Source organism: Pipra filicauda, unplaced genomic scaffold (assembly GCF_003945595.2).
Source record: "Pipra filicauda isolate LSUMZ 115617 unplaced genomic scaffold, ASM394559v2 scaffold9_size5747161_pilon, whole genome shotgun sequence".
NCBI classification, from domain to species: domain Eukaryota; kingdom Metazoa; phylum Chordata; class Aves; order Passeriformes; family Pipridae; genus Pipra; species Pipra filicauda.
Genome location: NW_024105198.1, coordinates 1,888,776 through 1,912,473, shown reverse-complemented (window position 1 = coordinate 1,912,473; position 23,698 = coordinate 1,888,776). Strand labels below are relative to the sequence as shown.

At 46.7% G+C, this 23,698-nt stretch overlaps 1 protein-coding gene across 2 annotated transcripts in view; it reads right to left on the bottom strand.

Moving 5' to 3' along the window:
- Nucleotides 1–14,604: 14,604 nt before the first annotated feature.
- Nucleotides 14,605–23,698, bottom strand: part of GABRQ (gamma-aminobutyric acid type A receptor subunit theta) — a 70,584-nt gene continuing 61,490 nt past the window's right edge. The window contains exons 6-9 of one of the 2 annotated variants that reach the window (XM_027725044.2): nt 20,211–20,348; nt 18,545–18,697; nt 15,602–15,858; nt 14,605–15,125 (exon numbers count right to left, since the gene is read on the bottom strand). In XM_027725044.2, the coding sequence (XP_027580845.1) occupies nt 14,748–15,125; nt 15,602–15,858; nt 18,545–18,697; nt 20,211–20,348 (926 nt within the window). In that variant the 3' untranslated portion in view covers nt 14,605–14,747. The remainder of the gene's footprint in view (nt 15,126–15,601; nt 15,859–18,544; nt 18,698–20,210; nt 20,349–23,698) is intronic. The other variant, XM_027725055.2, reaches the window with a different exon arrangement.

The window sequence follows — 23,698 nt, the reverse complement described above, 5'->3', positions numbered from 1 at the left end:
CTGACTTTCCACCCTCCCCTAAAAAAGAAGCTCCACCTGTACCTGCAGCACCCGCCTTTAAACTCAGGACTTTGACAAACCCGGCGGCAGCTCCTGCTGTGATCTGCACAGCACCGGGGAGGGTGAGCCTCCCCATGGCAACAGAGACATGAATCCAGCTGAAAATGAACTCATCATTCACCAACAAACCCACGGAGTGAGAGAACATACAGCGTGAGGACGTGGGTGGGTGAGGAGGGATGTACCCCGTGGGACCGGGGACGTGCCGGATGGGCCATTTCCAACAGCACCGCTGTGAGCTCTGGATCACGCCACCAAAAAGTGCTGCATGGAGAGAGCTCTCCCCTCAGGGCCTCTGCAGCAGACATTTTAGACATGGGGAGTGAGGAACACAGTCTCGTATCTGCCCTATCTGCTGGTGCTGCTTCTTTTTTCACTGATTACACTTTCTGATTGGTTTTGGGAGTTTACCTGACAGCGTCTCCTCAGAGTGCTGGGAGTGCTGGAGATGAACTCTTCTGGTGTCACACGAGTGAAAGTACAGGTGGATCTTTTTTCCATATATTATAGGATACAGGCTGAAATCAGACCCTTCCTTAACACAGTAGGGAGCTCTTCTTTAGGGAGCTCTTCTAAATCTTGACCAAGGACCTGCCCTGTAAATACACAACACAGATGAGAGTGATATTTAAAACAGGCTACAGAGGTGAATTTTTGGTCCTAAAACTGAGATGATCATACAAAACCACTGTCCATAATGGGTTATATAAGTCACATTTTTAACCAGGAATTCCTCTGCAGACTATTTTCTGAGCTACAGACCTTGTTATCATAACCTGTGCCTTCATCATTGCAAGGCCAGGCTCCTGCACAGTGTTCAGTATGATGTCAAAACTTAAACAACACTTAACCAAAGCTGGTGCAGACCCTGACACAATCCTTGTCAGCAAAATCTGTTGCTGGGTTGTTTGACCCCCAGAACTTTAACTTCATCTGGTTTGTATGAAGCAGGTTTTACAGGTTGTTTTTTTCTTTTTCTTTTCCTTTTTTTTTTTTTTTTGGCCAAGTAGCCCCTGTTTTGGAGGTAATAGGTCCTCAGTTTGATGGAGGAGGAGCTTTAATCCCTTCAGCAGACACACCATGGGATGCTGAGCTACTTTTGCACTGTGTTTGCAGCAGCCTGGCCAAATGGACCCTGCAGTCGTGGGAAAAGCCCTGTCTTCCCACACAGCCTTTTGGTGTGAGAAATGGAGTGACATGCTGGCTGTTGGAAGGGAATGTGGGCTCTCTCCAAGCTGTTCATGACTGCACAGCTCTGCCTGGGGGAAGAAGTCCATGGGTGGGATTCAAGGTTAAATCCTCTGGCTGATCCTGCATTTCCCACAGAACAGGGAATATTCAAACTGTTGACACAGTGTCTCATTTTGGCAGCTGCTTCAGCATCACCCTCGCTTGGAGAGGTGGATTGTCTGGGGGGAATGATCCAAACAGCAGCACAAAATGTCGAGGCTCCCCCAAACGAGGCGTTGCTGTTGCAGCTGGGTGGGTTTGGCTGCTCCTGCTCTCCAGACAGAGAGTGACTGACGAGGGCTCTGCAGCACAGAGTCTGTCAGGTGAGACTTCACAAGACAACTGGCTGGATAACGTTTGTTGTTCTTTTCCTTTTCCTTCAAAAATCTGCATTTTGTCAAAAAAATGTTAAAAAAAAAAAGTGAAGTCACGGTTTCAAAGGAAATGCTCTTCAGCTGCATTGAAATAAAATAATTTATTTCGTTAAAGTTTCAGTAGCAATTTTGCGCTCAGTTTTTCTCAATTTCCCTCCTTCTGCCTCTGCCTGCCTGAAATTAGTCAATGAAAATTGTGTTGATACAGATAAAAATGTAATTTATTCTCAAACACAAAATGCCATGAAGACATATCAACAAAAAAAAGAAATCTTTTGACATTGAATGTTTCACATGCATTAAAGATATTACTTTGAAATTTCCAAAACAACTCCTTTTTCTTTTTTTCAAGAATCTCTCCTCATTCTCATATTGAAGAGACTGTGTATTTGCTTTAATGCACGACAGTTGGCAGAGCAATGCACTAAACTCTGCCTTGTTGCTCACTTCCAAACTTTTGGAGGTTGAGCTGCAGTGGCATTTCCTGCAAAGAGAGTTAGGAGAGAGTGTATTGATGCTGTTATACAAACTGATCTTGAGGGTTTCTTCTTTCCATCAGCAAGAGAATTTCCACAATAAACCGGTCTGAACATGCTTTAATGTTTTTACAAACTTTGCATATCACTTTGGATATTACTATTACAGAACTTAAATGCCCAAGCCATTGAAAAGTCAGAGGAGCATGGATGCTTTAATCACTTAAGGACTTGTGAAATCGTGGAGCTCTAGCATTATTTGAATATTAAATAAGTTTACTAGCACCATTAATGATCATTAGTAATTGCCTTTGACTGTTTCTGTTGGGGAACAAAGTCTCTTTAGCTTCCATCTGTGGTTTTGGTGAGGATGAGACCCTCAAGAGTTTGGACATCCCGGACTGAGGACCAGAAGCCTGGCTCTCCTGTTAGCTTTCAAAAAAACTTCAGCTTTAAGCAAGTGTGGAGTCAGTGCTTCTCACTCATCCCACATTTGCTTAAAGCTGAAGTTTTACAGGGAATGAGGAGACAGGAAGAGAGGGCAGTGATACTCCCAGGGCTTCCCCACCGCTCTGGCTGTAACTGCAGCTTCTGAGCTCAGCAGGGCTTTTAAAGACCAGAGCTGTCCTGATGGCTGGTGAGGAGAGCTAAAAGTTCAACTGTCATAGCTGAAGAAAACAGGATAATGGGTTTATATTATATATAGACTTCAGTGGGAAAAAAAAATCCAAAGGCAAAAAAAGAAAAAAATCTTCCTCCCCATTACCTGCCAAATACCACACAGTCAGTTTGCTGGGCAGATGGTGACTTCAGTTGGTGTTGGAGAGGTGACCAAGGACTGGATTTCACATGTTGAGGGCTGAATGCAGTTCTTAGTATGATTTTTTTCCCCCTCACTTCTCGTCCTAACACCCACACTGATCCCACTGGCAGTAGGTCCCAGCTGAGAAGAGCTCCAGATGCCCGAATGCCCACCTGGAGCACATCAGGCAGTGTAAATGTTCCTGTTTTCCTGCCTGGCTGTGGGGGGACAGCATCTCTCTGCTGCAGGGATACAAGGATGGTATCAGTGCAAACAGACTTCCAGCATCCCACCAGCATCCCTGTACTACTCACTTTTCCTTGTGTTTTCAATCCTTAGATTTATGTTTACAGAGTAAATCCAGATCAAGCTGTGAGGAGCAGAGCCTGGATGGAGCATGGACACCCAGTGCACCTGTGGTGAGGGACTTTGGGCTGGTAACACTGCTCTGCACCACAGGGAAGGGGCATTCAAAGCCAGCTCCCTCCTTTTACCTGCTGTCAAATCTGACCAAGCATCCCACCCCCTCCCAGCATCCCCCACACCCCCAGGACACTTCAGCACCCACTGAACACACTCTCCCACTCTCCTGGCTGGGCAGACAGGCCTGACTTGCACATCCAAAGACTTCTAGATGATCTTTTAAACCTTTAAAAAGAAATTTGGGAACTGAAGACAGCCTATGATCATTAAATACCTCAATACCCTGCTCTAAGTGCATCACTTGGTTCTGCAAATGGTCCTGTGTAATAAAGCAACCTGTCCTAGTGGGAGGTGTCCCTGCCCATGGCAGGGGCTGTTGGGACTAGATGATCTTTAAGGTCCATTCCAACCCCTAAACATTCTAAGATTCTGTGTTTCTAATTCACTTTTGGTTAGCATGGCAAAGTCTAGAAGGCCTTGAGTGCTTTACTCGCCCGTGGAAATAGGATTGAAGACCCTTTGAAAATGTAATCTCTGATCTTTGTTCCCCAAAGTTGGGGTAAGTCACTCTCACTGAGGTGTAAAAATAAGACTGGGAGTTTATTCCAATTTTCCCCTCTGGTCTAGGCTGTGCCATAGAGCTTGTGCATATTCCAGCTTTGGGTTCAACCCAGCAGAACGCTTGGACAAGCAGAAAACTTTGCTTAAGCCTCAGCAAAGTCCTCTGGACACACATTTCAAGTGGTATTAATGCAGTTGTGTTCAAAGTTAAGGACAACTTTGAGTCCTCTGGATGGCAAGGTACAGATCTGGCCTAAAGACAGTGCCTTGAAAATGGAAACACGTAGAACATTCAGACCAGCAGAGAAGGAGTTGATTGTTTCACCTTTAAAGGCTGTATTTTATAAGTGTTACTTTTGTTCTGGGTATAGGAAAAAAAAAAAAGCGCAAACCCAAAAGCCCAAGAAAGATTCCTAACAAATTAATAATCAACAGTGTTCAAGTACATTTATGTCCACATACAGCATTTGTTAAAAAAGAAATTTTTTTTTGTGTTTTAACACCTTTTTTCAAAAAAAAAAAAGGAAAAAAAAGAAAGAAAAAGAAGAGAGAATAAATTAATGTACACATTACATTATTTTGGCACTGGTATGGACCATTTTTAAAAACATTTGCTGTTAGTATTTATAATGTTTGTACAAAATTGTAAACTATTTTCAAGTTTGTTGGTTTTTTTTACTTTTGTTCAACCATCACCTTTCAAAAACTGTCACTGCAGGAACAAAAACACCCCGAACAAAACCCCCAAAAGAAAACCAAGGCAACTCTCTTTGCCCCTTCCCACCCTTTCCTGCCCACTCTTCCTACAAGAAGGTGAAGGAGACAGTTTTTGAGAGCACCTGGCAGCAGTTGGTGAGCAGGTCCTTCCCGGGAGCCTCCTGCAGTGGGGGGTGGGCTCCGTGGGCTCCCACAGACACAGCCCAGCTCTGAGAGCAGCAAGTGCCCCCCACCACTCACACCTTCCCACCTCTAGAGTAGACAAAGATGGCTCTTTAGGTCATTTTATTTTATTTCTTTGTTGGTTTCCCCCCTCCTCCCCCCTCCTTTTTTTTTTTCATAATTTTCTCTTTTTTTTTTTTTTTACAAAAATTTCTACATCTAAATCACTTTGCTAGAAACATTATTTTTCTTTCCTTTTTTTTTTCTTTTTTGTTTTTACATTAGTTAAAGCAGAATCTGCTTTCGTGAAAAAAGACAAGGATCAAGGTCTTATTTCATGCAGAAAATGCAAATTAAAGATCATAAAAATGGGTGGTTTGTTCTGGTTTGGGGTTTTTTTTTTTTTTTTTTTTTTTTTTTTTTACAACGCTGTACAGGATGCAACGCAGCCACTCAGAGTATGTTAAGATGGTTCACAGCAGTCCCTTGGATAGAATACATTGACACTGACATTTTTCTTCCTGTCCTGTTGTCACTGTTGTCCAGTTGTTTGAATTTCAGGCCACATAAATTGTCCCCAGTTAGAGAAGATGCCGTGGCTTCTTCATCTTTGAGAGGAAGATGGATGGGTGCAGCTTGAGAGGATGATACATTGGCATAAATGGAATAGATTTGCCTGGGAAGGATGCTCCAGCCTTGCTTTCATATCTCTTGGCATAACATCCCTGTGGTGAGCACACTGTGAAAGGCCATTTGCCCTTCAGAAACAGGTCTCTCTTTTGAAAGGGGATGTGATTTCACACTAAGACACAATATTATGACATGCCAGGCAATGGAAAAAAGGAAAAAACAACCCACACCACAGACCAGACCAGAGTCCTGCCACCAGGGCCACGTGTACATGCCAGCACATGGGATATTTCTGGGTAACTCCTGAGGCTTTCCTTTATCCTCAGTTTTTCCATTTTCTTCTCTAGCACCTAGCTGCTCATCTTCCCAGATACTAGAAACCCTTCTCTGTGACAAATGCTGAGCCTTTCTAGGGGTTTGTTCACTCAGAGTCTTCCCTTTTGGCCTGCCAAGCACGTTGGCCCCAGCCCAGTGAAGGTGTCAGATCCAGGCAAGATTTTAAGGAGATGCACAGTCACCAGGGCTGCTCCTGTGCCCAGGCTTGAGCAAGGCGTGGGGCTTTGCTGGACTGGGACACTGGGTGGGCTTAATCTCTGCTTTGCCCATCCCCTTCTTGCTTCAGTGCAAGTGAAATGGGAGAGGAAAGGTTGCCAACTCCCTTGCTAACCTTGCTAGCCTTGGCAGGGGCTGAAACTCAGGGATTTCTGCCCAGTCTCTGCCTGACAGAGCCTCTGGAACACGTCTCTCTTCTCTTTGCCTCAGAACTCAAGGGGCAGGAGGGTAACAAGATCCCTGACAACAGCCTGGAAGCTGCACTAGCAAAAGACCTGTTCCTGTTCAGAACACCCATCGTGGGTCCCCACACGTCCCTGAGGTGGGAGCACAGTGGTCCCCAGAACTTCAGGTTCTGTGGGGCACAGTCTCTGGAGAAAAGAGGTTAAGCACCACCAGTTATGCCAGCACAGCTCTCTCACAAGGTGTGCCTCCTCTCTGGCCTCCCACCTGACATGTCATGATTTTGTGCAGCAGCCACCCTTGCAGGGAGGAGTTCCCTGCCCCCCTGCTGCACTCACCACTGAGACCCTCTGGTCCTGCTGGGAGCCACCATTGCCTCAGCACAGCCCGGAGATGGTGATGGGAAAGAAGAGACCAACGAAAGGCATCATCCCCTACAGCTGAAATTAAAGAGGATTCCCTTTAGGACCAAGTGGGTCAAGCAGGTTTGTCCCAGTGTGGGGCAGAGCATCTGTCAGCCAAGGGGCAGTGCCAGTTCCTTTCTCTGCAGGTAAGAGGTGAGATCAGCCACAGAGAGAAAAGCCTCTGCTAACCTGCTCCTGATGCTGAAAACCCAGCCACTGCCCTTTGTCTGGGTCCCCAGGAGGCAGCAGCATCACAACAAAGGGAATCACAGTCTCCTTCCTTGCTGGCTTGGCCTTTTGGTCCCCAAACCCTCCCCACCAGGCTCAGCAGCAACAGGACTATCTGCAGCTGGGCAGCATAAGCCACATGATGGCACATCCAGTGAAGCACACTGTGGTCAAGACATGTCCAGATATCTGGGAAAGTCAGGGAAAAGATCTTTGGCCCTTCTGCCTGGACACTGTCCACCACTTGCCCAGCAAGGTCCTGGACTCAGCATCTAACCAAGTACAACAATTAACCCTGGTGCTGGCACAGCACTGAGAGCTGGGAGGCATTAGCCTTTACAGAAGGCAAACCAATACTCACCTACTGTTTAAAACACAGACTGGAAAAGAAATTATCACCCTCTTCAAAAAATTGTGTTACCACTATGCTATCTCATCCTTTTGGGGGGAAAAGTCTGCCAGCATAAATGCCAAGCTCAGCCTGAGCAAATGATAAAATGTGCATCCCTGGATCACAAATGGGTCTATCACCTCTCCCCTCTTTGTCATACACATATTCAGTATTACTCAGTTAAGTGCTTTCTGCCTGTGACACTGGGAAGTTCTGTCTATCTTAGATGGGAGCAGAAGGTTTGGGATGGTTTGGATCCATTATCTCCAGGGGGGTGTGATGACAGTATCAGATTCTCGGAGCAAGGGACTACATTTTGTCCCAGGGTTTTGTTGCCTAGAGCACAAGGGAGCGCAGAAGCTCCTGCTCACACAACTCTTCTTTGTTTTGTCTCAGCAAAACCCCTGTCCCTGGTTACCCACCAATCCTTGGGGCCTGTTTGTCAGCAGAAAAGGCTGAGTTGGGGCTGTGGGGCTGCACCACACTGGGACACTCCAGCTGGAGCGGCAGCTACAGTGGAAGGAAGCCTTTCTGCTGAAGAACAGCCTTTCCCAAGAGGATTGAGACTTCCCTCTGGTCTGCCTTCCACACAGAGTGGTGTTTAGTTTTGCTTTTTGCCTTTTACTCTTGCTGTGATAACACAAACAACATGACACTCATTGGCTGAACTGCAGAGAGAAGCCACATTTCTGCCCCGTGGAGGCAAGACTGTCCCTGCTTGTCCAAAGCACTAAACGTAAGACAGGCAACTTCTCATCTTGCTTGTCACCCTTGACACTCCCCCCAGCCCAGGGTTGTAACAGAGGGTTACCCATATGCCTCAGACCCACTGCCATCATCATCACCCTTGGCATTCCCCACCACTCATTTCTGCTAACTGGAAACCAGGTGACCCTCGGTTCAAATTCAATCAGTGCACCACACTTGAGACCACTCATTTGTACTTCTGACTTTCTGTACTTCTGCTGAAGAATTTGTCTGTGCAAGGACAAGGACCACTCCAACAGACAACTAAGCTTAACACAAGGTCCCTGTTTGCACTCTGTTCCAAACTCATCCTTCACAAAGTCATGAACCCACAGGCAAGGTTCTGTTGAATTGCAAAGGATCTTAAGACAACTCTTTTCACATGGAGGACTGGCTTTGTACCTCTTCTGAGCAGCTGGGCATTGCCTAACACGTGTCACCCTAGACTAAGACACAGGGAGGAAAGCAGCAGCAGTAGCAAAAGCCTCTCAAAGACAGTTCAGGCTCATATTGTCTTTACTCCCTCTGCATTACATCTTTTGTCCAAGTGATATCTGATATCACCTTCCCCTCCTTCACTACCTCTCAAAACACAGTCAGGCATAATGCAGGTTGGCTCTCTGGGAAGAGACTGTGTGTGCAAGAGATTGGAATCTAATACACAGCCTCCTCCTATTGGCCTCAGGGATGGTGGGATCAAACACTCCAAAGTTACTTACATACCATCACTTCCACCTCTACTGCCCTCCTCTTCTTTACTGAGCTTGGAGGTGGATCAGGGAGCCAGCCCTAAGGTCACCATCCCAGTGGGCTGTGCCTTCGTGCAGGCACAGGTTTGCCCTCCAATCCCTGTGGGAAAAGTCTGGGGAAATGGTTATAGTAGCCTGAAGGACAGTGCTTCTTTATTACACTTGTCACCTTTCAGCTGTTCTTTACTTCTGAACGTACAGAACCATTTTTATTTGGTTTACATCAAGACATTAGAAATCAAACATATTTTTTTTTCTTAAAAAAAAAAAAAAAGAACAAAACAAAATGGAAAATAAAACCCAACACTATATACACCTTCTCTTCCCCAGTCTCTGCTCCCCTCCCTCCCACCCTTCCTCCCTCCCTCCCTCCCAATGTCTGCGTTAGGTCCTGCTTCCAACACATTGGTTTCACATCTCTCACCCAACTCATGCCCCCCCCCCCCCAATTCCACATCTACTGTAAAGACATCCCACCCTGCTTGGTAAGCCCAGTCTCATCTCCAAGAAAGCATTTGGTAACCAGCAGGACACTTCTTGCCTCATTGTCTCTGATCTCTGACACCAGGGCAGGGCTCGGCCGATGCCCCAGCCTGGCACAGCTCCCCTGCACATCCCAGCCCAGCTCCTGCAACTTTGTCCAGATGCAGCTGATTGTCCCTGCCTGCAGGGACTGAGCTCCTGCTGAGGGCCCTGCACCGTGAGTCTCCCCCTGTTTGCCCCACTCCTGACCTCACCATCTCCAGAGACCACGGTGTGCCCGCGGGGGCTGCTGCCATGGCTGGGCTTCCCGGAGTGCTGCCTGCAGCTGCACCCAGCCTGTCTGACTCACTGATGCCCCCGGTTTGCAGTGCTCTAGTCCCTTCAAACCCAGTGCACGGATATTTTCACAACCTCTCTATTTGCTCTGCTTCTGAACTTACAGCTCTGTCCCAGCAACCTTCTCCTCATCCCATCCTCTTCACCAGGATTTCAGTAACTACCTTCCCTAAAGCCACAGTCCTTTGGTCTGCAGCTCCAGAGGTTTTTCTTCTGTCTGAAAACAGCTCAGAGATTTAAACCCCTTCCTCCTCCCCACAATAAAGAAAACAAAACCAACTCACTTTCCCACCCCTTATCTCCTCCTGCCAGAGCCTCTAGAGCAGATCTGGTCAAACAGACTGGCCAGATCAGTTCCCTTCCTGGCTCTGTTTCTGGGAAGTGGATGTGCTGTCCATTGGACAGTGGAAGTGCCAAGCCTTGGCAGGTTCCCTACTTATTTGCAAGACATAAGCTGCTGGCATGGTGTCAGATGTGCATGCAAGAACGTTGGATGCCAGTTAAAACCTACAGTCCTGTTTGTTTCATGCACTGTGAACTTATCCTATATACACTACTGGCTGGTTTATGCTTGAAGACATGAATATAAAGGTATACATTTTCCTTCTGCCTTAGTAACCAAAGCTTTACTTTCACCCATGGAATAGCAGGGGTTTGCTAGCAGGGCTCTTATTTCCCCTCTTTCGCACATTCTCTCGTTGTCTTTTCATTTCTTAATACTCAAGGTGAAGGGGAGATAGGAGGGGGACAGATAGAATTACAGTCCCAAGGTCCTAGTTACTAAAGGTCCCTGAGTGACAGCACTATACAGTATCAGAAAATGAAGCAATAGAGTTGCGTTGGCCACGGATATCCTGAGAGAGATTGCATTTCTATTTCTGCTCCTCCTTCTCCTCTTTCACGTGGTGCACAACATTCTCCCCCAGCTCAGCTCCCTCAGGCAGCCTGGAGCATCCCTCACGTTCAAGTTCTAGCCTCTGCTAAAAATCATGACCAACAGCAAGTAGCAATCCTGCCCCAAGCTGCCAACAAACCAAGCCCTGACCATTGTCTTCTGCACCACTGCAAGAGAAGTCAGAAGCAGCTCCACTTTGGAACACCACTCACACTCTTTCCTCCCCCTTTCCCCACTGCTCTCCCTTTGTGGAGGAAAGGAGGACAACAGCAGGCAAACAAGATGCAGCATGGTAATACCCTCCACTCTTCCAATAACACTCGTGCCTGTGTGATGGCTTGAAACCTCTGAGCCTTGAGTATGATTAAAATCCCTATTTTTCTTCACTATCTCCTTTCTGGATTGCTGGACCTCAAAGCAAGGCGTGGGTTTGTTGCCTTTCTTAGGGGTGGACGCAGACAGCTGTGGAGGGGGGACGTGGAGGTGCCACCTCAGTTTTGGAGGAGGGCATTTCTAAAGGCCTTCAGCATTCTTCCCTCACCCCAGGGCGAGAACACATCTTCTATTACTCATCTGACTCACAGGACATTCGGTTGTTCTCCAGCATTCTGCCCCATCATCAGAAGTTATAAGGCAGCACCTGAACTGTGAAAAGTCCTGACTGCACACTCTTTGGCAAAGATTATTGTGTCGGACCAAATAGTCCAGATGTCTGGATATACTGACTCTATGAAGTAAAACTGACCTGGTAATACCAAGTTAGGAACATTCAAAGAGAGAAACTAGGATGACTCCTGATAAGAAAGAGAACCCAGCCAACAGAGGACCGAGGCAACAGCAAAGGAGCCTGGCTCCCAGTCCCAGCAGGTGGAGAAATCGGCTAAGCAGTGCTTTTTCCCTGGAAAGCTTTTGGATTGTCACTATGAAATTCTGGGCTCAGTCTCTGATTGAAGCCTCAGATACTAAACACAGCCCCCCTGTGCCTGATCTCCAGGATGGGGTCGGTCAGGACCCCACTCCGTGTGGGGCTCAGCACCCGAGGAGCAAAGAGCATCAGTGGGTTTTGCAACATCTGTGTGCTGCTGCCCCTGCCAGCCTTTGGGACCAGCTGAGAGAGCTCTCAAGTGCCTAACTCCTGTCACACATTTGTCAGGATTTTACTACAACCACCAAATCACTGGAGTTCCTGAGTCATCTCCCTCAGCTTCGTCATTTCTTACCACACAGCCATTTGTTTTCCCTCCAATCTTAATAGGCTTCTTATAACTGCCTCTTTTTTTCCTACTTTTATCATTCTGATCACCCTTTACATTGCAATCACATATATAAAGGGTGTTTAGATATTTTATTTAATCGTCAATCATCTGGTTAGACTCCCCTTAAAAACTGAACCTGCTGATAGGCAGTCTCCAGCTGGGAACTGCAGCCACGACATGCATATACCCACTGACTTTATACTGCTGATGTCATAAAACACGACTTTATGACTTCCACTAAAACATTGAAAAGATATTTCTGAATAGAATCCCACTAGACAGTGTGACTTCCTCCATTGGCCAAGCTTTAAATTCCTATGTCTCAGGTGGAGAGAACTGCCCAATCCAGCCTGAGCCCTATTATCCAGCTCCAGTCACTCTCCAGACTCTTATTCCTATACAGACTCCGTATAAAAACTGCAGTAATAGTGGGAAAAACCCATTTTCAACAGCATTGTTCCTGAATGTGGAGAGCAGTGAGAGACTGTTCTGCAGGGCAGCAGAGAATCTAAGTCTGATTTAACAATTGTGCTAAAACCTTGGTGAGTCCAGGGAGGCCTGGACCAGATCTGTGCACACATGGACATGAGAGAGGGAGACAGAGACGGGGGGACTGGGAAGGATGGATGCTCTACTTTTATGCTTCGGACTCTGCATAAGACATCTTACTGATACAAAAATAATAATACTTATTACTCTGATGAGGCCTGATCCTGCTTCATCCAAGTCATGGCAAAACTTTCCATGACTGCAGTGTCACTAGGTCAGGCCTGTAATGATTCACATTTCCATAGCACTGTACAGACACAAATTAGTGAATCAAAGATGTGCATTAGATTTATCTGCCATCTGAAAAACAGGAGTTTCCCTGGTCTCAGAGGATCGCTCTGCTCTCCCAAGCAATGGGAATCGAGGAAAAAGGGAAGAGAATGCTAGCAGGAAAATAAAGGGATGGTTGGATAAAGGGCAATGTGAGTGTCTGTGGGTCTCTCAGGAAAAAACTACCAGGTAGGAACAAGGTTCCCATCATTACTCCAGGAATGGCAGAATGACCCTAGGGTTAAAGTTTTGCACTTGTGAATAAATTATTTTCATGGCTTTTATTAATATTATAAGGGAGATCATCAATCATCAGTGATTGCCAAAGTGGCCAGTAATTCAGTGGTTATCCTGAAAGTCACTGGCTCCTTTGGAAAAAGCTGACCTTGCTCTCCAAGGCCAAATTACCCTTCTGGACCTTCATAATGATTGCCCATGGATGGAAGCTGCTAGAGACTTAGGGGCTTCCACTAGCACTGACAAGCTCAGCATTTTCATTGCAACCTTCACCCTGCCCAGCCTTTGAAGACCATCCCCTTCCAGCAGGATGATGTTCCACGGAACTCTCCTGCATCCTTAGCCACATCATCTGTAAGGAAGGGCACACGGGGCTTTTCTCTACATTCTGCATGTATGAACAGACACAAAGCAAGGCCTGATAGAAGCAGTACAGAACAGAGGTTCCCACCCCACCATTTGCTTCTGAACTTCTTAGGAAAGGGGATAATAATCGTTTCCATATTTTTTTCCTCCTGAAGCATAACAAAGTTAAATGACATCCAGCCTTTCCTGCACCTTGATGTAGGCTATGGTCACTTAGTGGGCTGGAGTGTGGAGTCCATTGCCCGGCATAAAGAACAGGAAGAGAGGGGAAAGGATTTTTATAGAGTCCTGCAACTGCTTTTCTCTCCAAATTCTCTAAGAAAGATGCAGGGTGGGAATGACTAGGAACAACCCCTCCTTTCAGGACCGAATCAGCTTAGTCTCCTAGAGATCAGATGCCAGTGGTGAACAGCAGCCCTGTCCCACTGCTGATGCCCAAGTCCCCTCTCTGTCCTCAGCAAGTGGATATTTGCACACTCTGCCTCCCCAGCTCCGCCTCTGCCGATTCAAAGACGGGGCTCCGACCTCCGACCCCACCAAGTTGCAACGAGCAAACAAACCCCTGCTATTCCCCCCAGAACACTGCCAGTCAAATGTCATCTGTGTTCTCTTTCTTTCTACAAAAGATATTACAAAACCCCCCCTCCCCAGCTCCCCTCCCCAGAAAACATGCTTGCACTCACACGTCCACGCTGACACACGTGCCCACACACACACACACACACACACACACACACACACACACACACACACACATGTACATTCATCCAGGAAAAACAGCTTGCAAACTCCTGAAGGTGGAAAAAGGCATCTTGCAAATGTGCCTTGTTTTTGATAAGTTCCCTCCTCCTCCCCCCCCCCCATAACCCCACATTGCCCCTTCCCTCCCAGGTAATTGCCCTGTCCTCCCCCCTTCCCGGCTCTTCCAAAATAAATATTCTTTTTATTTGTCGGTTTAAAAGATTCTTTCAGGCTCGTAAGCAAGAGAGAGGGAGAGAGGAAAAGAAAAATCTCGTAAGCATGAGAATGAAACCCCATCACCTCATGAATCCATGAGAGAATAAACATGAAGGGGTTAAGAGCAGTGACAGAAATATTAAAAATATAATAAAACTGAAAAGTGAAAGATGAAGTTCAGTAGTGAAATGGAAGTGAGGATAGCGCATTAGTGAGCACAGCCAAAGATAACCTATCACCCCCACCAGTTTTTGACTCAATTTCTTTAAATCTCCCCCCTCTTTTTTAAAAAACTTTTCTTGGTTTTGGGGGTTTCTTGTGTTGTTTTTTTTTTCTTTTTTTTTTTCTGTCTTTTTATCTTTTTTTTTTTTCTTTCCTTTTTTTTTTTTTTTTTTTTTCGGGTTTTGGTGTTTTTGTTGATTTTTTTACAATGGTTTAAGTCCTTCAGCAGGAAACCAAAATCAAGACAAACACATCCCTCCCTGAAACCACACCCCCTCCCATACCCTTCTCTCCCTCACCCCGCCCCACACTCCGTGGTTCTACGTGTGCTGAAAAGAGAAGAGTAAGCTTAGAATAAATCTAATGAACCAGAGGAATAAATGACAATGATAGTAAAGAGTAAAACCCAAACCCAAAAGACCACAACACTCCTGTGTTGTCATTGTCTGAGTGTCTGTCCCTATCTCTCTCTCGGAGGCCGCAGGCATCAATTTACATAGTACAACCAGTAAACAAGGTTGAAGAATCCAAAAGTGATTGGAAAAATGATTCGTGACCACTTGTCAATGGTGCTGACGTCTGTCAGGTCAGGGATTTTGAGCTTCAGCTTGGACGACCGCCGGCGCAGGCGGCAGTTGGCGCGGTTGCGCGCCGCGGCGTGGTGGCTCAGCGGGACGTGGCGGTCCAGGGTCGGGTGGTGGCCAAATCCATCCCGAGAGGCCAGAGGCTTCCGGAACTGGATTCCTGAGCCTTCAAAGGACATGACAGAGTTTCGAGAGTCGCCAACGCTGCTCATCATGTCCGTGGCCAGCAGCTCATTGTTCATCTCCAGAGTGCTGAGGAGGATGTTGCCGTAAGGGTCAACCTAGAACGGGGGAGACAGAGAGAAGGGTAGTGGGGGTATCCTGTGCAGGGTGCACACACCAGCAGGGGGGATTTTCAACTGTTTTCTGTGTAACAAAACCACTGATCGGGTCATTTGTGAGCTCTGAACATGCTGTATTTGTTGTCCGCTGCTGCTGGAGTGGAAGGACCAGCCACATGTGCCTGCAGCCAACTTTTGCGTGGGGTGCTGTGATTCTGCCAACACAGCAGGACCAAGAGCCACAGGGGTGCTTTTGGGTACACCTGCCCCATGCACGAGGGCGAGTCCTGATGAGACTGGTTTGAGGGTGATGAAAAAACGATCAAAGAGAAAAAAAACTCCCAGTCGTCACCAGACAAGGGGAACTGGAGTTCACCTCTCCTGATGAGGACAAAGGCTGCTCCACAGCTCATCTGGGACAGAATGAACAGCGGGGAGCCTGAATTCTCCTGCCACAATGAAAGTAGAGGACAAACCTGCTCTCTCACCCTCTTCTCCTCGTAGCGGTGGCGCTCGTTGTTGGCCTTGCTGATCCGCTCACTCTGCTTCTTCTGCTGCCGGGGCCCTCGCCCAAAGAATATGTAGTTGACAAAAGCGTATTCCAGGAGTGCCAGGAACACAAAGACGAAGCAGCCCATGAGATAAACGTCGATAGCCTTCACGTAAGGGATCTTGGGGAGAGTCTCCCGCAGGTGGGTGTTGATGGTGGTCATTGTAAGCACCGTGGTGACCCCTGTAAGGAGAGGGGGGGTGCTCTGTTACCAACGTGGGATGCTTTCCTGAAATGCCACTCTCGGCTTCCCCGTTCCTCCCTCCTAGCTGGACAGCCTCAGGAGGGATGGGAGCAGTGCAACTGGGGAGAAAATCCTCATTATTCTAAGCCCAGGTACCCAGCACAAATCGCTGCAGAAGATAAATCAGCTGCAAACAGTGGGAGAAAATGCCAAAGCTGAGTATCATCAGGATGATGGGCATCAACATCCTCAGGACCTCGTTTCTTTAAGTCCTCCCTGATTCTCCTTTCCCTCAGTGTGGTGGGAAATATTCAGTTTTCCTCTGTTTTTTAACCTCTTCTCCTCCCCTTTTTCTGCTTCATGAACTCATCAGGCCTCACTGTGTGCTACTGAATGCCTCAGTGTCCTTGACATGAACTTCTAATCTTCTATGTCTTTCCAACACCATGAATAGGAGAAAGAGTGAAGAGATTCCCTCTTCATGGCTCTCTCTTTTTTTTGCCTTCCTCATAGGCCTTTGTCCACATCCTTGCCCCTGTCAGTTCCCACCTTCCTCTCACCAGCTTTACCACTCTTTACTTCAATTATCGCTTGTACACATTCCTCCCATGGTTCTCACACTCTCTTTTTTAGGCCTACTCATATTTCTTGCATCTTAAATGAGCATTTCATGAACACTTTTGTCCCCATCCACTCAGCCTCCAAAAGCCTGGTGCACCATGGTTACTCTCACAGCTTCAGTGTCCTCTCAGACTCTTCCCTTCTCTGGACTCTCGGAGTGGCCCCAGATCTCTTGATTTCTGTTGAAATCTCAGATTTGACAGTCTGTCACCTCCAAAAAGATGGTAATGAGCCCTCATATTTCTTTTGGGGGTGGTAACTCTTCCTCTTCAACTCAGTTTTCTTCTCTCACTTCTTTAGCTCAGCTGCCCTCACTTACTACCTTTTTCTCCTTTTCTTCTAGTGTCCCTCCTCCTTATCCATCTTTTAACAGCATTATTAGTCTCAATGACCTTCATTTGCTCCTCTGGTTTCAGCCCTACCTCTACAGTGATGGCTCTCAAAGCTCTCTGTGCATCCTGGACCACTGCTTGTCCTGTTTCCCCTTCACCCTCGTTGTGTCTCTAGTGTAAATTCTGATTAAAGACTTAAAGAACTGTTAGTCTCCTGCTGAGTAAGCATAAGGGAGATGTATTTATATACATACAATATTTTGTATTGTCTAAATTCAGACAGCAATCTAAACATCCAGAAACCTGAGGCAAAGGAAGGGAAATAGAATGTTCTCTCTGGCTCCATTAAGAGCTGGACAAATTGCAATGGAGACTTAGGGCAGAGGCAAAGAAGAGCTTTTTGACTATATGAGCAGGTAAATCTGGAGATGAAGTGACCAGAAGAGCAGAGAGTTTCCTTCTTTGGAGTTTTTAAAGCATAAGTTAGATAGAGAACTGTCAGGAGTAGTTTTGGGAGAGCTGTTCCAATTCTGATCTACAATGTTTTTCTTCTTGTCTTTTCCTTCAAATCCAGATGTCAGAAGATATTCACCAGCTGTGCATCTCACATCCCCCCTTCTGCTTGTGCTTTCACTGTGCCAGCAATGTCTGCCACGCTCTCTTTTTCTTCTCTAACTGATTGTACTCCTGTCAATGTAACTTACCTTTTTAATTTACCGTGTTCTTCTTCCCTCCCTGTCTCTCTGCTCCAGCCTCTCCAAGCAAGCACAGCCAAATTACCTATTTTATATCTTTGCACAAACCATCCCTCCCCTCTGAGTCTTCTCAAACTCTGTCTTCTCCTACAGCTAATTCAAACCCCAACCTTTTCTGTAAGACCTGTGCTGCATTGCCTCTGAGCCTTTTTCCACTCACAGATCCAACCCTGCTCCCTCCCTGCCTCTCCTAAAGTTCACCTCTGAACTTTATATCATGTTGGACAGCTCCATTCTCATATGTCAGTCATCCCCTCTTTCTCCTGTTCCTTCTTCAAAATCCTCATCTCCAATCCACCCCCACTTCCCTTCTGTTGCTTAAAAGACCTCATTTTTTTTTCTTCTCATAGGAAAACATTCCTTTTTAGGAATGCTTAAGAAGAACTTGGACTTTAACTACTGGCCCACATTTGCCTTGGCTATGAAGGTCTTCAGCTATAAAAAGTGCCTGCAAGGGGTCTGAACTATCACAAAAACGTGTCATGCCCCTTCCTCCCTTTCTTTCATCTTTTAACCATTCACATTCTGTTCTTTGGCCACCCACCCTCAGCATTTATCATCCAACTAACCAGTCCTGGCACAATGAGGTGCCCAGATGTGTCTTCTTAAGAAAACCAGCACAAACCACAGTGAAGGAACCAGTGTGCTCGTGGTGTGTCAGAATCCCACATATCTGAGAATCTGTGACCATCCCTGTTTTTGTTTAGACAGTTTAAACTCCTGTGGTAGAACTTTTACTGACTCAAACAAAACAGACTCCAGCTTGGGAAGTACTAACACTTCTGAACAAAAAACTATAGCTCTCCTGATTGAAAATTTAAAGTTTGCTCTCAAGAAAAAAAATGTCCATTTGGGATGACAGCTTTGCCAGATCGATGGGCTTAACTGCTGCCTCATAAAGAAAAGGTATTTTCTTTCTTACAGGTGACCTCCCTCATGGAAACACCTTCTCTGACATATCATGGGAAAGTACATACCCAGTGCCACTCGTGCAGCAGAAGCATCATAATTGATCCAGAAGGAGACCCAGGACAGGATGGTGATGAGAATAGATGGCATGTAAGTCTGCAGGATGAAGTAACCAATGTTCCTCTTAATCCGAAAACTCAAGGACAGGCGCAGATACGAACCTGCCAAGGAGAAATTAAAGGGAGACGTTGTTTGAGAGGAGGGTGAGGCTGTATTTATGGTAAGAGCTTAGGTTAGCAATCGAAATTTTATCTGGAAAATGTTCTCAAGAGGCAGGAATAAAAATCTCTTTTCTTCTTCATTTGGTTATGCAGACTCATCAGTTTTTGAAAGCGGTCTCTTCAGAATCTGCTCAGTTGTCTCAGAATATTAAGAAGAAAGAAACGACATAAGTTACATTATTATATCAGCCACCATGGGAGAATGGCTGTTATTATGGGATCAGCCAATTTGATAGAGACTTGCATGGGAGACTTTAACCCTATATTTGGGTGCCATGAGATGATTTTCCAATGTTTCATGTGCTACCTTTGCCTCCAAACAGCAATGAAGATCTGAATCATACTTTTCCCATGCTGTTCTAAAAATGGGTTATGGTCAGGCTGGGCAAATTCAGATGCAAATAGAGTGGTGTTAGTTAATCTGTAGGTCTCTTTTTTATTATTTTCAAGTTGTTGCAACTTCCTCCTAATCTTTTAGCAAACCTAATGAGGATAGTGAGGACAATAAGTACTTTTACAGTCCTTCCACTGGAGCAGGCTAATTTTGGCAGAGACTCTTTCATTGCTGTGAAACGAAGTCCAAGTCATTCCTCCTTCCCACCTCTGTCCCTTAGGCAACACAGCAGCCTGAAACATGGGGTTTAATCCTGGTTTAGCAGCTAAAGTAACAAGATAACAACAGATTTTAATGATCAAGGAGTCAGATTGGGAATAAGGAGGCATTGTTCTCTCACCACCCTGTGCCACTTCCGTAGCTTGAACACAACATCCCACCAGTCTTTTTTTTGAAGGTTTTACCTATTTAGACTGCAAACCTCTTCTGGAGCAATACTGCCTCTTGTAGTGGGTCTCTGGGTTGCCATTGCAATGGGACCCTGCTCTCAGCATGCCCCCGAGACACTCTTGGAACAACATCACCATCTGCCACCACTGCTGATACCCTCGGGCTGTGTTTTCATGGCACTTCAAAAGTTGTCCTGTTTAACAGGTGTGGGGTTTGCTGTTTTGGCATTGATCCCTACATCACAGCAAAGTGAAGGCAGCAACCAAAATGCAAACCCCTCCAACCTCCCAGCTGGCAGTATCTGAATCGTCCCAGGTATTCTCACCAAATCTTTTTACTGCCCTGTACAGATGGGTTTGCATAATTTCATAAGCCACTTGCTTTTCAATGGATATATTCTTCTTCTTACTATTGCACCTACATTAGACCCAGGTGTACACCACATAAAAATTAGATAAAGGCTGAGAACCTTCTAAAGAGGTTCTGTTTCAAGCTCAGTTGATGTTTTGACTTAGAAAGGAGAACAACTGCAGCAAAGAAAATGATCCTGTAAGTCTTTGAAGAGGAGCAGCTGAAAAAAAAAACAAAAAAAACAACCAAAAACCAGGAAAGTTGGCAGGCCCAGAAGATGCCTCTTTTCTAAAGGAACAGAAGCCTGGGTTGACTCACCAGTGGTGAAGACCACTTCCCTGCTGACCAGCCTCTGCTCAATGATGGTGAACTGAGGCAGCTCGAGCACCTCCATCCCCGTGACAGCAGAATCATTTCCTTGCCAGAAGAAGACAATGTCATCAACCGTGTAACCATCTGCAGGGAGGAGGAAGCACAGAGGGAGAACTGAGCTGACAAGCTGGACCAGATGACACACCCCATTTTCAATAAGGTGATCTGGAGAAGGATCCAAAACAAAGTCCACACCATCAGACAGCAAGCCTAGACCCTCCCTCTCCTGTACTCTTCTTCTTCAGCTGAGCTTGGCAGTACAGTCCCCAGGAGACATGGAAAATATTGGTCAGAACACCCACTTCTGGCTAGAATTCAGGAGAAAAAGGTGAGACGTGGCCCATCAAGCCTTGACTTGTGCTACATAATCTCCATGCCTGACATGACAAGGATTTGTGCACCAGAAGCCTCTGTCAAATGCACCAAACACAGCATTCTGCTTTTTAAAACTGCCTGCTTTTACCAGGAGGGGGAGACCACACGATATAGACTGGTGGGGACTGGGTACACAGGGCGTTGCACTATTAAAAACTCCCAGAGACAGAAAGATCTACAACAGCAGTTGAAAAGAAGTTTGAAGATCAGAACACCTTCCTCTTCCAAGTAATCCCAGTTGAAATTGGGATCCAAGAAGTGGACAGAGTCTCTGAGACTGGGGGCTGCTTTTACCAAGTGCTGGCTGAGAAGGGCAGTAATGGGACAAGAGAGGAAGGGGAGTCAGGCTCATAACAAATATTCATCCCTTGCATTTCAGGGTAGTGGGTTTGTTGACTCAGCCAAGGGTACAGCCTCTTACTTTAACCTCAAACTTTACATGCCAAACAGGGCTGCATGGGCTGGAAACACTGAGAGACCCAAAGCCACAGCCTCAGGGGAAAGACCCCCCCAGATGCTCTGGACTCGTGGCAGATGAGTGGAGAGGCCAAGGGGATGCAACCATCCAGCTCCCCTCCCATCAGTGTGATGTTCACTGCCTTGCCTGTTGCCCTTGTGGGCAAGGATTCATCTCTACTTGAAAATTCACACCTCTCGTGGCAAGCTGGGTTTAGGAGCCCTGTGGCTGTTGCTGCACAGGGGGTGGCCTCTTATTCCCAGCGGAGTGCAGAGCTGCACGGGAGCACCTCTGGGTGCAGTGGGATATGCCCAGGCTGTGGTACAGCATGGTGCCAGGCTGCCTTGAGAGCCTGAGCCTCACCTGTGCCCACAGAGAGCTTTTATTCAGCGCCTGCACTGCAGCACAGCAGCCTGACTTATCCACACGCCCTCGCAGCACAGAGGCAGCTCCCTGGCAATGCCCAGCAAGGTTAACATCCACTAAGGAGGGCTGCCACCAAAACCAGCACCAGTGGATTAGTGGGATCAAGGGAATAAAGAGCCACTGAATATAACATGAAGGAGAAATTCTTCTCCCTAGCCTTGGGGGCCAAGGGTTACCCCAGATCAGAGCTGAACCTCTGAGGATGGTCTCATTCTGCAGCTCCTGAGTGGACAAAGGGCTCAGCAACCTGGTCTGATCTCAGAGCTGACCCTGCCTTGAGCTGCAGGCTAGACTAGAGACCTCCTGAGGTCTCTTCCCAAACTGAATTATTTGATGACTGTGCAGTCTCCAAGCCCACATCCTGTGCTCTCAGTCATTACCACGCTTATTCATGGGTGCTAAAAAAATAAAACCAATCTTCCAAATGCCATGCCACATCTGCTTCTGATGTAAATCAGCTAAGCCGGGGCTCCACCTCTTCTCCCAGCTGGCACGCTCCTGCTCCCACAGCAATAAGTGCTAAAGCCCCCACACCCATGAGCCCACCCTCAGGTTTATCCTCTCATCTGCTCAGTACCCAAGCTCTGTGCACAGGAACTGATGTTTGCATCTGGATGCAGCATCTCTCCCAGAGCACTCAGACCCAGGGTAGGAAGCAGCAAGAAACAGCCAAGTCCCCCACTCCTCCCCGTGGCTGATTCCAGCAGCTCCAACACTCTCACAGCTAAAAACACTGCGTGCAATTTTACATTCGAATTCATCTGGCTCAGACTTTCAGGCTCTGATGGTTGCTCTGAATTTCTCCAGGAGGTTCCCAAGCCCTTTCCACCCAGCACTCCCCCTCTGCAGAGGTGCACCCAGCCTGTAAACAATCCACCTCTCCACCTCCTTTGCAGTAAACAAACCAGACTGAGCTATTGAGGTTTCTCGCTGCAAAACATCTGCTCTGGCCCTTGAACTGCTTTTTAGCATCTTTCCTCAAACTCTTCCAATTTGCCAACTTCCTTTCAAAATTCTAGAACCCAAATACAGACAGAGCCCCTTTCCCCCCTCTCACCAGCAACGAGGCCAGTGGATTCTCTGCTCTGCCCCACGGCTCCCCTGGTTTATACAAGCCAGGCTCGCTCACTCCAGCCCTTTTTGCCAGAGCCCTGCCACGACCCCTCCCGCCGTGGTGCCCAGGGCTCCCAGCCCTCCAGCACCTCCCCTGGTTGGTGCCCATGAGAGTCCAAGCCCCTGGGGATAGCAGCCTGGCCCTGCACTCCCACACCTGGACCTCTGCATTCATCAGCACTTGAACACATTCCGGATGGATTCAAACGTGCAGCGAGCCAGCCCCGCACGCTGCTGTCCTCATCATCCACAAATTTAACAGCAGTGACTTCAAATTTACTTCCTGAGCAGCAACGCAAATGTCAAATTACGGTAACTAATTTTAGGAGGTTTTGCAGTTTAACCAGCTCTGTTCCATTTATTCGCTGACCTGCTGGTATCGGGTACCAATTTTTGTATTTTTATTTTTTATTACGGCATTATGCAATGTGAAATCAAACGTTTTTTTTTCGGGAAGCCATTTTTCAAAAGTGTTTCAAAAGGGAAAGGTTGTTCGGTCTAAAAATAAAGGCTTTGCTTTGATTTCTAGCTTTAAAAAGAAAACCAAATTTCCATTTTCCTTTTTAAAAGGTAAATGAACTTTCACAAAGACAAGTCGTTTCAATCTGAAATATCAAAAAGTATTGATATGACATCTTAAAATGTCAGATTAACAGCCTGTTTGCAGCCTGCCTCATCAGGTTTTTGTTGAATCCTGGTGCACAGATGGACAGGGGTACAGGGGGTGAGGGCTATTTTTGGGGTGGATGGATGGGATCAACAGGCAGTGCCAGCACTGGCTTTTCTCCTGCAGGGAAGTGCCTCAAGCTGCTGTGGGGCAGGAGACCCCATCTGCCTGCTGCTGCTTCACAAACCCAGCAGCCCTGCACCACAAAAGGGCTATTTCTCTGAGGTTTGGGTTGGTTTTCTTTTTAATATACTTCGGGGTTTAATCCGGCCATAAGACCACCATTATTCCAGAGTTGTGTGGTCTTGGAAGCAAAGAAAATGGAGCCCTGCAGGTTTCAAATGTGCAAGTAAAAGACAAAAGCTCTGAGGAAGGAAGCAACTGAATCTCTTCACC